Consider the following 16,012-nt stretch of genomic DNA (forward strand, 5'->3'; position numbering starts at 1 on the left):
GCCAGTGAAGGGGATGAAGAACTGGCTGAACAGATCCCAGAAGGTTACAATCAGTGGCACAGGGTCTAGTTGGAGGCCTGTCCCTAGTGGTGTCCCTCTAGTGTCACCCCTAGTGGTGTTCAGTGCTGAACTGTTTAACTTCATCCATCACTTGGATGAAGGGGCAGATGCCTCCTCAGCAAATTCAGAGGACACAGAGCTGGACAGAGTGGTTGATACCCTGGAGTGCAGCCCTTCAGAAGGACCTCAGCAGGTTGGAGAGATGGACAAAGAACCATCTGAAATTCAGCAAGGGCCAGTGCAGGGCCCCGCACCTGGGGAGGAACAATCGCAGGCACCAGCACAGGCTGGGGCTGACCTGCTGGGGAGCAGCTCTGTGGAGAAGGACCTGGGGGTCCTGGTGGACAAGAAGCTTTCCATGAGCCAGCAGCGTGTCCTGATGGCCAGGGAGGCCAGTGGTACCCTGGGAGGCATTAGGAAGAGCCTTGCCAGCAGGTGGAGGGAGGTGATCCTGCCTCTGTACTCAGCCCTGCTGAGGCCTCACCTGGAGTGCTGTGCCCAGTTCTGGGCTCCTCAGCACAACAGAGACAAGGAGCTCCTGGAGTGGGTCCAGCAGAGGCTACCAAGGTGATGAGGGGTCTGGAGCATCTCTCTTGTGAGGAAAGGCAGGGAGAGCTGGGGCTGTTCAGCCTCAAGGAAATAGAACTGAGAGGAGCCCTCATCAACATCTATCAGTACTTGAAGGCAAATGGCCAAGATGGGCCAGACTCTTCCTAGTGGTGCCAAGCAGTAGAACAGGAGGCAATGGGCAGATATTGATGCCTAGGAAGTCCTGCCTGGATATGAGGAAGAACATTACTGTGCAGGTGACCATGCACTGGAACAGATTGCCCAAAGAGGGTGTGGGGTCTCCCTCACTGGAAATATCCAACACCATCTGGACACAATCATGTGCCATGCGCTCTGGGATGATCCTGCTTGAGCAGGAAGGTCAGAAAAAATTACCCACTGTGGTTCCTTCCAATCTGATCTATTTTGCGACTTTGTGATCTCAACCAGTGGAAAAATAAAATGACACTGTTAGATTGTTGACTTTCCAAACGGCTAATTAGAAAAATATTTTAATGGTGCAGATATCATATATATTCAGTTGCTATTAGCCATCAGCATAAAATCCTTCTCAGTCACAAACAAATCAGTATCTTGTGTGTTGTGTCAATCTTCTCACCCATCACATGAGATTTTATTAAAGCTATTAGTATACAATAATTTTTAATATTAAGGCATTTTAATTTAACGCCTTTATTGTGAATATAATGCCTCATTCTTCAACAGCGGCAAGAAACTATCTTCTACATTTATTCTGGACCTCCACGCTGTAAAAGAAAAGCATACAGTTAAATATATTCCACTAATAGAACTTAAAACTGAGATCAAATTCTCTTTTACACTGTTATAGACTAAGAGACACAGTTCTAGTTTTAATTTCTGATTTAAATATTGACTTTTCTACCTATATAAGAACAGGTAGTTTGCCAAATATCAGTATCCACCAGTCATGGCTACATTTTTTTCAAGGGAAAGCACAAAAAAATCAATACATGCTACCTACAGTTACAGCTGCTTCTGTGTCTCTTTCTCTGAAGAAACCTGACTCTTAACCTTCAAAAGGTCTGACAAACATTATGCTAACAGACACAAGTTTTAAAATAACTTTTGCTGCCTACATTCCAAAGTGCAAAGTAAAAACAAAGCCAAGCAGAGTCATTACATTCTTAATGAGAAATCAGAAAGGTATTCAGTTTATTATTTTCCCAACAAGAAGTGTATTGCTATGGGAAATAATTGATTTTATTTCTACTATATAGATGCAGCCTATTTGCATATATGAAGATTTCTAGATTTCCTCTACTAACATGGTTATGCTGTATATGTCCTTACCATTTAATAAAGCTTTGCAAGCATCTTTTCATTTCAAACTCACCATCACCTCACAAATTCCTCATATTTTATTCATTCTCCTTTTTCAACCATCAGTTTTTACAACTGAGAATTGTTGCAGAGTAAAAACAGGTTTTTCTTGCCTTTCATGTACAATGTCATAGTTACAGTTATTGCAGAAAATACTTATATCAAGTTTAATAAAATGTTTCTACTACTAGAAATACAAGAGTTAATTTACTAATAAATAACTTATAAAACTAATTTGAGAAATATTTTGTACTTTGATCACCTGGTAATAGCCTTTTCTGGTCTAAGAACAGACTTCTGTGATCCTGCCCAGCAAAGTCAAATTACACATTAAACAGCTGTTATAAAACAGGTAGTGGTGGCAATTAATGCAGGCTGTGACTATCACCAGCTTACCTGCACATCTGTTCTAAGTCTAAACCTCTCTACTACTGTTTAGTAGCTTGGTACCACAAGCTACTAAACAGTGATATATATATTTATATTTGGTACTTTCCATATTAAGAATTGGTACATTGGGTATTACATATGAAAACCATGAAAGCCCAGGGCACACTCTTATATAGTATTACTATGTAATACCATACCAGAAGATGTAGAAATTAGCCAAAGAAAACTTACTTGAATATATTCAATCTCTTCATCTGACATTTGTTTCCTTCTGTATTTCTGAGGTAAAGTTCTTGTTAATTCAGAAGTATCTGGTGTGCCTTGTACTCTACTAACAGGTGAAATATTTTGAAAGGCCGGTGATATGCCTCCTACAGATTCCTGTGTCTTGAAGCAAGGAGAGATGGCATACTTGCTTGTAGAGAACCCTGTACTGAAACCCAGATTTCAAAACCATTTACAGAAATATTACTAGACTGTAAAATTAATAAGCAGCCAATAAAATCTATCATTGCTTGAAAATCTTATTCATTATAACAAACACCTAAAAGAATTAAATCACTCTACTTCTCACAACCTACTTTTATTGTTGTTAAATGTATCAAGTGCAGAATCTAAAAATTCTGACAGTAGTCTGAATGGCAGAAACACTGATGTAGAAACAAAAGATTTATCAACATACACCCTAACAACGGCTTTTTTACTGGGAAGCTGTACTTGGAGAAAAAGCATGTAAATGTTTGTGTGTGGACAATTATGTAGAAAGATAACTGAGATGATGCGTTTTGTTTACTGCAACTGAAAAGACAGACAAGTGAAAAAGATCTAGAGGCTTACAGAAAGATAAAGCTCACAACCACAACAGGCCACAACATGCAATGCAGTGCTGTGCCCATTTTAATATTACAAAATGGCATCCTATCACATTTTGGTAATGATGTGCAGAATGACCACCAAGTATCCAGCATCAGGAATCAATGTTAATGAAATGTAAAGACCGAGGAGGGCATTAAGTTCTTCACAGGTGAGGATCAGGAGCTTAGCTTCTGAAATTCACATCAGGAAAGTTGCCTTGACTGTGCAGATAGAAGAGATGACAAAAGGGCAATGTCACAGTCAGCGTTCCAAACCTTAGGTCTGTCCCACCATAGCTGATTTTACAAAGGAAATCTGCAATTGCCCCACTAGGCAGGGCAGAGATCATAGCAATATGTTCATTTCAGGACTCAGTCCTATATATGGGGTAGGATCCATCCCAGGGTGATGAGGGAGCTGGAACATGAGCTTGCAAAGCCGCTTTCCATCATTTACCAGCAGTCCTTGCTTACTGCTGAGGTTCCAGAGGACTGGAAGCTGGCCTATGTGACTGCCATTTATAAAAAGGGTGGGAAGGGGGATCCTGGTAATTTTAGGCCAGTCAACCTGACCGCAGTACCCAGTAAGGGTTATGGAACAGCTTATACTGAGTGTCATCACACAGCACCTACAGGATGGCCAGGGTATCAGACCCAGCCAGCAAGGGTTTAGGAGGAGTAGGTCATGCCTGATCAGCCTGGTCTCCTTTTATGACCAGGTGACCTGCCTGGTGGATGCAGGAAAGGCTGTGGATGTTGGTACCTAGATTCAGCAAGGCCTTTGACACTCCCACAGCACACTCCTGGAAAAGCTGGCAGCCCATGGCTTGGACAGGAGCACTCTGCTGGGTTAGGAACTGGCTGGATGGCCGGGCCAGAGAGTAGTGGTGAATGGTGCTGCATCCAGCTGGGGCCAGTCAGCAGTGGTGTCCCTCAGGGTCTGTGCTGGGACCAGCTCTGCTCAATATCTTTATTGATGACATGGATGAGGGGATTGAGTCTTTTACTAGTGAATTTGCAGATGACGCTAAGCTGGGATTTTGTGTTGATCTGTTGGAAGGTAGGATGGCTTTGCAGAGAGACCTGGAATGACTGAATGGATGGGCAGAGTCCAACAGGATGAAGTTTAACAAGTCCAGTTGTCAAGTCCTGCATTTTGGCCACAACAACCCCATTAACGTTACAGGCTGGGGACAATGTGGCTGGACAGTGCCCAGGCAGAAAGGGACCCGGGGGTACTGGTGACAGCTGACTGAACAGGAGCCAGCACTGTGCCCTGGTGGCCATACAGGCCAGTGGCATCCTGGCCTGTGTCAGGAATAGTGTGGCCAGCAGGAGCAGGGAGGTCACCCTTCCCCTGTACTCAGCACTGGTGAGGCAGCACCTTGAGTGCTGTGCCCAGTTCTGGCCCCTCAGTTTGTGAAGGACATTGAGACACCTGAGCCTGTTCAGAGGAGGCAACAAGGATGGTGAGGGGCTTGGAACACAAACCCTGTGAGGAACGCCTGAGGGAGCTGGGGTAAGTTTAGCCTGGAGAAAAGGAGACTCAGGGGTGACCTTATCACTCCCTACAACTTCCTGAAAGGTGGTTGTAGCCAGGATGGGCTACAGCCCAGGACTGTAGCCAAGGTGGGGATTGGTCTCTTTGTCAGGCAAAATCTGACGTAATCAGAGCACACTGTCTTAAGCTGCACCAAGGGAAATACAGGTTGGATATCAGGAAAAGGTTTTTTATGTAAGGAATGATAAAGTACTGGAATGGTCTGCCCGGGAAGGTGGTGGAGTCACCATCCCTGGATGTAGCACTTGGTGCCACAGTCTGGTTTAGGTGTTAGGGGATGGGTTGGACTTGATGATCTTGAAGGCCTCTTCAAACCTAGTGATTCTGTGATATGTAAGGGTATAACACCTGACAAAGCTGAATGCTTCCACAGAAGCCCTTCCCAGAGCTCCAGAAAATTGAGCAGGATAAGTGCAACATCTAACAGCTGGACAGAAGCTCTATATAACTAAAAAATCAGCAGCATGAAAGCATATATGAAAGCATGTGAGTAGCTACAACACCAGTTTTGCCTGCCTTTGCCCTTCCTGGCTCCAGCAAGACCAATGACCACAAAGGAGAGGGAGCCAGTTTTAGCCGTAGTGAGTCTGATGCAGTTGTAGGATTGGGACAAACAAACACCTGCAGCACTGTGACGAAGCTACCATTGAGAGGCCTGTTAAGAAGCTGTCAGTCACAAGACTGGGTCTGAAAGTCCCAAGGTGGTTCAGAAATAATGGAAGATCCCAAACAGAGCAAGGCAGAAGTGAGCCCATCAGAAGCAGCATATTTATTGTAAACAGGGGGCAAAGTATTTTTGTTTTAAGAAATAACACACATACAAAAAAAAAAAAAAAAAAAAAGAAAAGAAAACAGAAAAAAAAAAGGCAAGAAGAAAAAAAAAAGCAGTTTCTCCAAGCTTGCTTTACCTACCACAAAAGTCTAGGGATTTGTCAAGGATTTTCCTCTACTGTATGTTTCAGTCTGAAGTGTAGTTGGAGTAGACTCATTAGCGAATTAAAAGCATGAGAAGTGCAGTAATCAGAAACTTTACTGTTGCTGCTTTAGTTCTATTACAGTCTCTACTACATCTCTCCCTTCCCTGCTTGAGACCATAATGTTGCAGTAGTAATAGGCCCATTAGAATTTGGCTGGCCTTTCACATCTCTAGTTGCTCTGAGGAGCCATTTAGCTATGTAGCAGCAACGATCTGGTACAATTAAATGCAGATTTTGCTACAGCATTCAAGCAAGACAAAGTAGGTTGCAGTTACTAACAAGATGACAGATACTGATGAAGGTAGAAAAGTCTAACATTCTTAAAAGATACAGTCATAAGAATCTTTTGACACAGATATAAACAAGAGGTCAGAAACACATTTTCAAGCTTTTGAGAAAGTAGTTCACTGGCATGATAGGTGGTGCATTTGGCTGAACTGTGCAAGATGTACAGAATTTTTACAGAAAGTTATTGCATAAAAATTCCTGAAGAGTTCACAGGCAAGTCAGAAGAGGCATTTATATTCACTGTGGAGGCTTTCAAATGTTAAACTAAACTTAAAGCTAAACTGTGAGCTTGATAATGTTGTGACAAATAACTAGGCATAATATAATATCAAAAGAAGTGAAAATAATGTAACAGAGCTTTTAAAGACAACTCGTACTTTTCTTTCAGATGCTTTTTGACCCAAAAGGACTTCTAAATCAACGTTTTTCTAATATAAGTCTGTTGTTTAAATATAGTAGTATTGGGAATACCATAAATATCAACATAGGTATAAAAGTTAATGTCAAAGATTGCAATGAAATATTTTCTTCCCCTCAGCATTAGTTAGTAACACAAGAAAATACTTCTCAAAATGTACAGAGGCTGGATCTCCCAGCTATAATCATGTTTTGAAAAAAACAGCAGAAAATACACACTTCAGTTAAGAAAAAAATGAGGAAAATGCAACATCATTTATGCAAATATCACTGAATAACTAAGTTACTTCAAAGTGACTTGGGCACAGTAATTTCAGTAAATATTAATATTTGGGAAAATGTGACTTTATATAAAGTAGAACACAAATACTGGAAATCCTTGTGAATCTTTCTTGACAAAAAAATATAGATCTGCATGCATTATGTGTCTACACACAGCTGCACAGAAAAGAAGTTGTGGAGAAAGTTCAAGAGTTGCCTTCAAACTAAACCAAGCACGTTTCAAAAACTCAGTTCAGCTGTACAGCTGAAAGAGAGAAATTGGGTTCTGGTTCTTAAATAAAACAGTCCATGTAAAGAAATGTGGCACAAGCTGTATCTATACCCAAAATACTTACTTTTAGGTCTGGGACCACTTTTTCTGTCTGGGAACTTTATTAATGGAGTATGTGGCTTGACTACCTAGAAGAAGACCAGCAGCAGGAGAAACAGACACAGGTTACTGTGAATAATAAAATGCAATGCAAAATGTATCAAACAACCACTCCAAACAGCTGCTCTCTGTACCACTACTCTGATACACTTACTGCTTCTTGAAGTCCTAAGTTTACCCCAGGAATAAATTTACTTTAAAAAGTAGTCCTGCACCCTGAGGTCCAGACCAGGTACAGACTTTGTCTTCCTTTTCTCATCAGTGTGTGTGTATGCAGAAACAGCCACTGCCATTGCATAAATGCAACCTCAATGCAATCTGCTCTGGTGAGCACCCACCCAGAGTGCTGTGTCCAGCTCTGGGGTCCCCAAAGCAAAAAAAAAAACCGAAACCATGGTGAGTGAGTCCAGAGCAGGGCCATTAAGATGTTCAGAGGGCTGAAGCACCTCTCCTGTGAGGACAGGCTCACAGAGCTGGGGTTGTTCAGCCTGAAGAATGCTCAGGGGAGACCTTACAACCCAAAGGGCAGGTTTGGATTAGAAAGATTAGGAAGATTGGGAAGAAATTCTTTATTTTGAGGGTGGTGAAGCAGAGGCACAAGTTGCCCAGAGCATCTGTGGCTGTCTCATCCCTGGAAGTGCCTAAGACCAGGGTGAACGGGGCTTTGAGCAACATGGTCTAATAAAGGTGTCCCTGCCCACGGCGGGGGGGTGCTGCAACTAGGTGACCTTTAAGGTCCCTTCCAATCCAAACCATGCCGTGGTTCCTTTAGCACACGGAATCGCGAGCTGTACTCTGCTGTACCAAGCACTTTCACTTTGCAGAGGCCCATCTTAGGGAGGAGCTGCCAGCCAGCTCCGCGCCCGCTGCTATCACAGCACCCGGCACCTGCGACACCGGGTGCGCGCGGCTGCACAGCTCTCCCCAAGGACATCGGCCGCCCCGGCGGCGTGTCCTCAAGCCGCGGCCGCCCCGACCTGCTGCTCGGCGGCAGCAGCAGAAGCGAGCCCAGCCGTCCGAGCCAGGGCTCCGGCTGTCTCAGACACCGCCGTCCCGGGGCCGCCCTTACCTGCACCGCCCTGGTAGCGGCCGCCATCTTGCTGCCCATGGTGCGGAGCCGGAGGGCAGCTGCGGGCCCCGCCCACAGCCACGAACGCCGGCCGCGGGCGGGGCTTCTCTCTGGAGGCGGGCCCGGAGCGGGGCCTGGCCTGCCAAACAAGCTGCTTTGCCATGAGTTAAAAAAACCCTCCAAACCAAGTAAAACATTTTCAGGAAAATCAGCGTTTTATTTTTATTATTAGATCACCTAAAAAAAAAAAGCTGGTGATCACTCACCAAGTTAAAAGAGAAGTTACACGCCAAGATGAAAAGGGACACTACACACTCCCAAACTGTGCTACGCCCCGAGAGTCAATTTCCTTGAAACATCAAACAAACAACACCAACTGAAAAAAAGTGCAAATGCTAGTGAAGACATGCAATTAAAACACTGATTAGCTGGACAGGTGTTTAAAATTATACACAATGCCTTAAAACAAAAATAATCCCAACTCCAGACTTGCTAATAAATTTTCCCTGACTGAGCTTTTGACTGAGACTGAGCAGGGTTGTGCACACTGCTTGAGCTCTTTGGCCTGCTGGTCCCCAGGAAAGGGGTACAGAAAATCCTCAGTTTAAGTCCACTTCTACATGAAAGCTTGAAACTTTTCTTGTGTTCTTGCTGCCTTTCAGAGGAAAATAAGTGCTTGAGACAGGACAGCTTGAGAAATGAGTCTTCAGGTAGTTTCATCAGCTCTACTGCCTGCTTTGACACATTCCATTTCTCTGGAGAGAACATCTATCAGAAAGTTCAAATTTTAAAATTCTTGAAGTGTGTTTTTGAGATACATATAAGTTTATCAAGTTTAGTCAAATGCACACAATGTATAAAATAAACACCACATCTCCTGACTCACTGAAAATGCACATTTTTTTCAAGCTGTAGAACAATTGCCTTTAAAGATGTATCTTCTGCCCAGTTAACTCTGCTTCCAATTATGACGTTCTATAAATGAGAAAGATTTACAGATTAAAACAAGCCTTTGTGAAGGACAATTCCTAGTAAAATATCTCAGAGAAAGTCTGCTTTATAATTTTAATTTGAAAGCCCTTGAAATTCACAAGTGTTTGAAGTAGGCAGGATGGAGGAAAAAAGAAGGAAGGGAAGTATTGCTTTAGATCCTATTGTTGATACTTAGGCAAAAAAACCTAAATCCATGCTTTTTTATTTCCTAGAGGGCCTTGCATACTACCTCTATGGTAAACACAGAAACCTAGAGAACATTTTTAACAAAATGAAATAAAGTTTGCCTCAAACTAAAAATAACACAGTTAACATTCTCACCCTGCCATTTTGGATGAAAGGGGGAATTTAAATTTAATCAAAGAGTATTTGCTCTCCTTAGGGCTCAGAAAATTTCAGGAATACAAAACCAAGAGATAGTTTTAGACTCTGATATAAATCCCACTACAATGTTAAATTTCTCATTCTCAATTTGAGATGTAATGGCATTATCGATGCAAAATAATAGCAGCCATAGCATGCAGAACAAAAAGTCAGAACGCTCTTTTGTTCTTGATAATTCCTATGCAGCCTGAGACCCTTCCACCCTAATGCAAGCCATGAGGTTTTTTCCCTCACTTAGCATGACTCCACATTGCAGGTGACCTGCCAGTTGCTGCATGTATACAGACTGTTAGCAGCCCCTGACACATGGATAACCAAAAGGGCAAAGTCTACACTGCTGAAGGAATCTGGAGACTGGCTGTGGCCAAGCCAAGGGTTTCACAAGACTGTAGGGGGGTGACACAAAGAGAAGGGGCAGATGAAGGCTCCCTAGTAACATTGGATTAACACCTCTTCATTTTTTCTAATCATGAGATGAGGAAACTGATTTGGTAGGGTGTAGAGGTGACTCAGAGTAGAAGGAAATACAGCCATTATTGTGACAGACATTCTTTAAGAAAGATGCATTATTTTTGCACCTTTAAGGAAACTAAGACAGATTAATAGACTGTCTCTAAACTCTGCAAAAAAATAATGCAAAGATGCTTGTGACAATTTCATTCTCTTAGCCTTTAAAGCAGTTGAAGTCTTCCTTCTATACACAGTTTTTCCACTGTTAAACTTAAAGGTTTTAGAAAACAATTTTGAGTTGTTAAGTTATATTTGCCATACAGTATATTATCTTGAGTGTAATCAAAATTTGTAAACTGGGTTCTAAACGCCACACATTACCTGGAACACATTTTTAATTATTGTAATAATCTGTCTTTCTTTTTCTAATTTCTTAAGCATCTTCTCTGTTTCAATGACATTCACACTTGCTTGTTTCTCCTTTTGCCTTTTCATCATGGTAGGAATTTGCTGTAGTTTCTCTCCTCCACGTTTTTTTAGTGCTGTTACATTATTAGGAAAATTAAGCATTAAGTAGTTAGTTTTACAGTACAACTGAAGATACTCTTTTCCTCACAGCCACATAAAGCACTTCCAGTGCATAACTCTTATTTCACACTCCACTCGTTCCCTCCAATATTCTTCAATATATTTCTTTTATGAAAGAATCAACACATGCTGTGGCTACTTGGTTATCAAACTACATCAATTGGTTCCCTGGCTAATAGCAAAACAGAAAGTACATTGTATGCTGCCTGCATTTCCCTCACACAGGGACTAATTTGCATCTCTGTCCTATACCCTGTTTTTGAGTGCCACAACCTTTATAGGTCTTTTTTATACCTTTTAAAGACCCTTACTCCTTTTTCAGATTTCACTGAAACCAAATTCCAAAGTCATACAAGGAGCATATGAACATGACCAGCAAATATTACTATTTCTATAGGAAACCAGGTTAAAAACTAGACTGATTAAAAGTGTTCAGGGGCTGTTCATATGTTGAAAGAATGCTGGCAGAGCATTCCTTCCTTTATTTACAAAGATATCAGTATGTTCATTTTTCCCATGTGAACAGTTATTTCACTGTGTTTGCTCATTACTGTCAACATATACACAACTCCCTACATGTGAATGAATCAAATAATAGCTGTTAAAATTGGTGGCAAATGTGGTCAGGAAAGAGTGAGCATTCAAAGAACACATAAGAAGCTCTGAATATTGATGTCACATCTAAATTTGACCCACTCTAACAAGAGTACTGAAAACCAATACGTACATACTTCTTTCTAAGTAAATTCCCTCTCTGTTCTGCAAACACCTCATTAATGTGCAGTAGGACAAAAAAGGATCTTTTAGGTGCTGTAGGGCTGATTTAAATGACTAAACAACATGTAACTTTCTGGGGAGCTTACCTAAAATATTAAAATGCTGCAACATTGTTTTTGAGTGTTGTCTTGCATCTCTCATTCTAATGTGTCAGTCTCACAAGTAGGGAACACACCAGCTCATCTCTACAGTACTTTCTACTCTTTTTAAAAGTTTTCTAACTGTGTTTTGTTACTTCCCATGGAAATTATAATTGCTACAAGTATAACTTTAAAATATTAACTATATGAACTCTACATTAAAATACTAACCAAAGTCAATACAGATAACACACTTACAGAGTCTTTCCCTTTTAAGGTTAATCAGCTGCTCTTCCTTCTGATGTACTTGCTGAAAGGAAAAAAAAAGTATTTTCTAGACTCTTGTCTTCAAAAATACTGAAAGATGCTAATTCAATTCTCAAAAACAGCTAAGGGCAACTCTAAACCAGACTTATTTACATGATCACTTTAAGTAATGCTTAATTTTGACAGCAGTAGGAACTGTACCCATATCACCATATATTTAGCTTTGAATGACTTGTGGAGTCATGTTGCTTTCAAAGTGCACTCCTTACCATGCTGAGGTTGGCTGACCTGCACACCAGTAACACAAACTACAAATACCACTCACCTGCTGATAGTCAATTATTGTCCGGCTGAGCAATACTATGTGTTTCATTGTTTCCAGGATCATACTAAGGAAGGAAACAGTTGCATATCTTAAGACAACTAATATAAGTTAATATCATAAATGTTTTAATCAACTTTATCTAGTTTAAATAAATAATTTTTGATTTCTCCTAAGAGCAAATTAGTAATATGTATCACTTCTTTTTGCACTTACACTTACAATAAATCACTTCTTTTTAGAGTTAACATACTCACTCAGTGCCATTGTAGAGGCCAAAGTGTTCCGTTACTTCACTCTCTATTTCCCTAAGATTTCATTTAAGTCTGTCCAACAATTTATATCACAGAGTTTGGATGGCATCAAGAAAGCCTAGCCATCTGGAAAGGGCTATGAATTAAAGCTCCTAAATCAAGGAGATGCAATCTCTTAGCTGTATTTCTGACAGAAATTAAATTTCTCATATTACACTTCATATACATCCACCTGTTAATAATGGGCAGGCAACAAAAAGCTACTTTTAAAAATGTTTAAGCTTTCAGTTCTATTTCAAAGACATTTTGCTCCTACACACTTAATTAACAAATGCAGCAAAGCAGAGGCAAGGCCCTGTTACAAACCTGCAATGTGCTCAGTTATCATAAAATGCAGGTAATTCAGGTACTAAAGACAAAAAGATCTCTTGGCTACAAGCAGTCCTCACTAGTGAATCAACAGTTATGATGTCTGTAATCAAATGTGGGTAAATTCAGAGCCCAACTGCAAATCTACCATGGGTGTATAAAGTCTGATCATGCTGATTCTAGCCAGAAGGCAGACAGTATATCATTCTGTCAAATCTAGAAAAAGGAAGGTTGTTTCACAAGAAGTAAAATGAAATAATCTAGAAATGTGTCACAATAAACTGTGCCAAGTCCATTGCTTTCCAGCTGTCTGACTCCAGGAACGCCTTACCGTGAGTCCTCATCATCTTGTTTGAATTTGTTTCTCAGGGCATCCATAATTTGGATCCTGCATATTGCAAGAAATAGCATATGACTGATGTGAACTCATAAGAAACCTAGAGAAGCAGATTTAAATAAGTAATATAAGAACATAATTTCCAGGATTCCACTTTTGTGCACTTGCACGTTGGAATTATATAAACAAAATACTCAGTACCTTTTAAATACCACACTTCTTAAATAATGGGGCTTAACTCTCAGGACAGGAAAGATTTATCAATGATTATTTGTGAGAATGACAACTCCTTTTTCTCTTGAGCAACATATTTGGACACCATTGATCCCAGAGTCTGCAGAAAGGAAGCTGGGAAAACGCGTGAATTCAAATAAATAGCCATGAAACACATGGGATGTCTAACATTATCAACTTCCATGTTCTCATAGGCATTTGGAAAATATTGCCAAGAAATACACTTACTGATCTGTACAGTCACTCTTTCCCAACTGTAAAAGAACTTATGGGTATACACATTTCAACCTGTAAGTTTTCTGTTTTGGTGGGCTTTCTTTGTTTTGTTTTCTTCAGCATATCCATCTGCATTCCTATTGTTCAATGGTACTTAAAATCTCCCCAATCTCCCATATCACTTTAAAATCCTGTTTTAATCAGACCTATGTATATATGCTTCTATGTATGCACACACAGAGCGAAATGCTCCAAATAAATGGTGAAGAAAATTCTACCTTTGCAAGGCCAACATCTTGTTCTGGAAAGAGACTTTTGCTTCCTCTATATCTCTTTCCAAATCTTGTGTGGCACTGAAAGACAAAAAGCAATCAGACAAACAAAAGTGTGAAGATAACAGAGTTTAAAAGCAGTGTCACATTTTAACTTGCTTGCTACATTTCTAATGTAAGAATTGTTTATGTGAGCCACAAATCACTAGGGCCAGGAGTAATTTAGCATGTGGAACTATATTATTGAATTCTAGCCATCATGTAAAGGACTGCAAATTTAAAAGCCACATCAGATACTGAAGTACATTGGGAGGATGAATAAAGCATTTCTTTCCCACAATTCCTCTTAGTTTCAATTATTTTCACCAATCTTCTCTGAAGTACTGATTGTAAATCTAGTAATTCACTAAGAAGGAATAACTAGAAGAGAATTTTGAAGTTATCCAATGACATACCTCTGGATAAAGTTTTCTTCAATTCCATGACCAAATAAATTTTCCTGACCTGCAAAAGAGAATGTTGCTAAAACAAGCGCAACAGAGTCTTTAAAATACAATCTATAGAGCATAAAGGATTAGCATTTTTTGTGTGAACAAGTAATTTCTTACTTCTACCTCAAAGCTCTATTATCTTTTACTGTTAATGAGGCTATGTTCATCAGTTGTAGCAGAGAAATAATTAGTTTAGCATTTTTTAGATGAGCTAGAGCTGGTTCTTGACATTGCTCTATATATGCCACTGGATAGTTCAGTGGATGAGCATGTACGCAACTGCACCCTGGACTGTATCAAAAATCTGGCCAGTTGGTCAAGAGAGGTCATTCTGCCCCTCTACTCAGCTCTTGGCAGACCCCACCTGGTGTGCTGCATCCAGGCCTGGGATTCCCAATATGAGAAGGACACAGATCTGCTAGAGAAGGTCCAGAGGAGGGCAGTGAAGATTAGAGGGTTGGAGTACCTCTCCTATGAGGAAAAGGCTGAGAGAGTGGTTGTTCAGCTTGGAGAAGGAGCATGGTGACCTTGCTGTGTCCTTCCAGTCCCTGAATGGAGCTTACATGAGAGCTGGAGAAAAACTTTTTACTAGGGTATGTAGTTTGTATTTGAAAGATGGTAGGTTTAGATTAGATATACTGTGGGGTGATGAGGCACTGATAGAGAGATTGCCCAGAGAAGCTGTGGATGCCTCATCCCTGGGAGTGCTCAAGATCAGGCTGTCAAGTTGAATGGGCTCTGAGCAAGATGATCTAGTGGAAGAGCCTGTGCATAGTGGGGGGTTTGGAACCAGATGTGTTTGTCCCTTCCAAACCAAATAATCTCGTGACTCTACAGGTAATGAAAACACCTTATATCAGTATTGCCAAACACTCTGGCAAACTTTTGGCAAGACTTCGGCCCCAAGTGACCAAATTTCTGAAAACCATCACTACATGTCAGAAGAGCCTAAAGTTCAAACCCAGAAAAGAAAGGAGAGGACAGTGGGCAGCAGCTATATGGTATCTTTGCAAACATTCAGATGTGTCTCAAAAGCTGCCTAGAAAATTTGTTAAAATGTACAGCCAGGGGAAAAACCTCATAATTATCGTAAGGAACACTTTTGATAAATAATTAAAGAAAAGATTAAAAAACTATGTAAATATATATTTATATATAAAAATATAAATATAAATGCCACATCCCATTCTTTGTTAGTGCAACATCCCACTGCAAGGAGGGATATACTTACCGGCAAGAATAGCCGTCTCGTACTCCGCGAGCTGCTCCTTCATTCGGTCCCTCAGGCTGCGGCGGGAGTAAAGCGACAATGGTCAAAGGCTGCGCATCCCTTCATCCCACCCGTGGGCTGCTCCCCGTCCCGTCCTGTCCCGTCCCGCTTTCACTAACCGGAGCAGAGTGGGGACACTCACGTCGCCGTAGCTTCCGCCACCGCCCTGGGACCACGCCGAGGCCGGAGTCAGTTCCAGCTCTCGGGTCGGGGCCGGGGCAGGAGTCGGGGCCGGGGCCGGGGCCGGGGCAGGAGTCGGGGCCGGGGCCGGGGCCGGGGCAGGAGTCGGGGCCGGGGCCGGGGCCGGGGCTGGGGCAGGGATCGGGGTCGGCGCCCGGGCCGGGGCCATGTCCCAGGTCAGTGCCGCCATGACGGCACTTTCAAAACGCGCGGCTCCCGGCGGCCCGCGCGCCCCGCGCCTGCGCAGTGGAGCGGAGGGGTGGGCGTGCCCCAGCCCTCAGTGGCCTTTGTCCCGTGCGTGCAAGGGAGGAAAGAAAATAACATTGGCAGAGCTCTAGGTAAAGCGCAA

The 16,012-nt window shown here is 41.7% G+C and overlaps 2 protein-coding genes across 2 annotated transcripts; both read right to left on the bottom strand.

Annotated features, from left to right (window-relative positions):
* Positions 1–1,105: 1,105 nt before the first annotated feature.
* Positions 1,106–8,285, bottom strand: MRPS36 (mitochondrial ribosomal protein S36). Its single transcript, XM_009094020.4, is given in 5 exon segments — positions 1,106–1,376; positions 2,593–2,747; positions 2,750–2,794; positions 7,076–7,139; positions 8,180–8,285. Coding segments are annotated over 5 exon segments (321 nt in total). The 5' UTR covers positions 8,219–8,285; the 3' UTR covers positions 1,106–1,358.
* Positions 8,286–8,373: 88 nt separating this feature from the next.
* Positions 8,374–15,877, bottom strand: CENPH (centromere protein H). Its single transcript, XM_018918501.3, has 9 exons — positions 15,603–15,877; positions 15,445–15,500; positions 14,178–14,226; positions 13,729–13,803; positions 12,995–13,051; positions 12,044–12,107; positions 11,710–11,761; positions 10,388–10,548; positions 8,374–9,154 (listed from the first exon to the last, which is right to left on the bottom strand). Exons 1-9 carry the CDS (start codon positions 15,851–15,853, stop codon positions 9,062–9,064), a joined length of 858 nt encoding a protein of 285 aa, XP_018774046.2. The 5' UTR covers positions 15,854–15,877; the 3' UTR covers positions 8,374–9,061.
* Between the last annotated feature and the right edge of the window lie 135 nt (positions 15,878–16,012).

This window comes from Serinus canaria, chromosome Z (assembly GCF_022539315.1).
Source record: "Serinus canaria isolate serCan28SL12 chromosome Z, serCan2020, whole genome shotgun sequence".
NCBI lineage: Eukaryota > Metazoa > Chordata > Aves > Passeriformes > Fringillidae > Serinus > Serinus canaria.

Excerpts from the sequence above, each read along its gene's own strand:
- CENPH (XM_018918501.3), bottom strand. The coding sequence starts at position 15,853 with ATGGCGGCACTGACCTGGGACATGGCCCCGGCCCGGGCGCCGACCCCG. Across the intron at positions 13,804-14,177 it reads GAAGAAAACTTTATCCAGAG|TGCCACACAAGATTTGGAAA; the intron begins GTATGTCATTGG and ends TTTGTCTTTCAG. Across the intron at positions 9,155-10,387 it reads TAATTAAAAATGTGTTCCAG|AACGTCATAATTGGAAGCAG; the intron begins GTAATGTGTGGC and ends TCTCATTTATAG.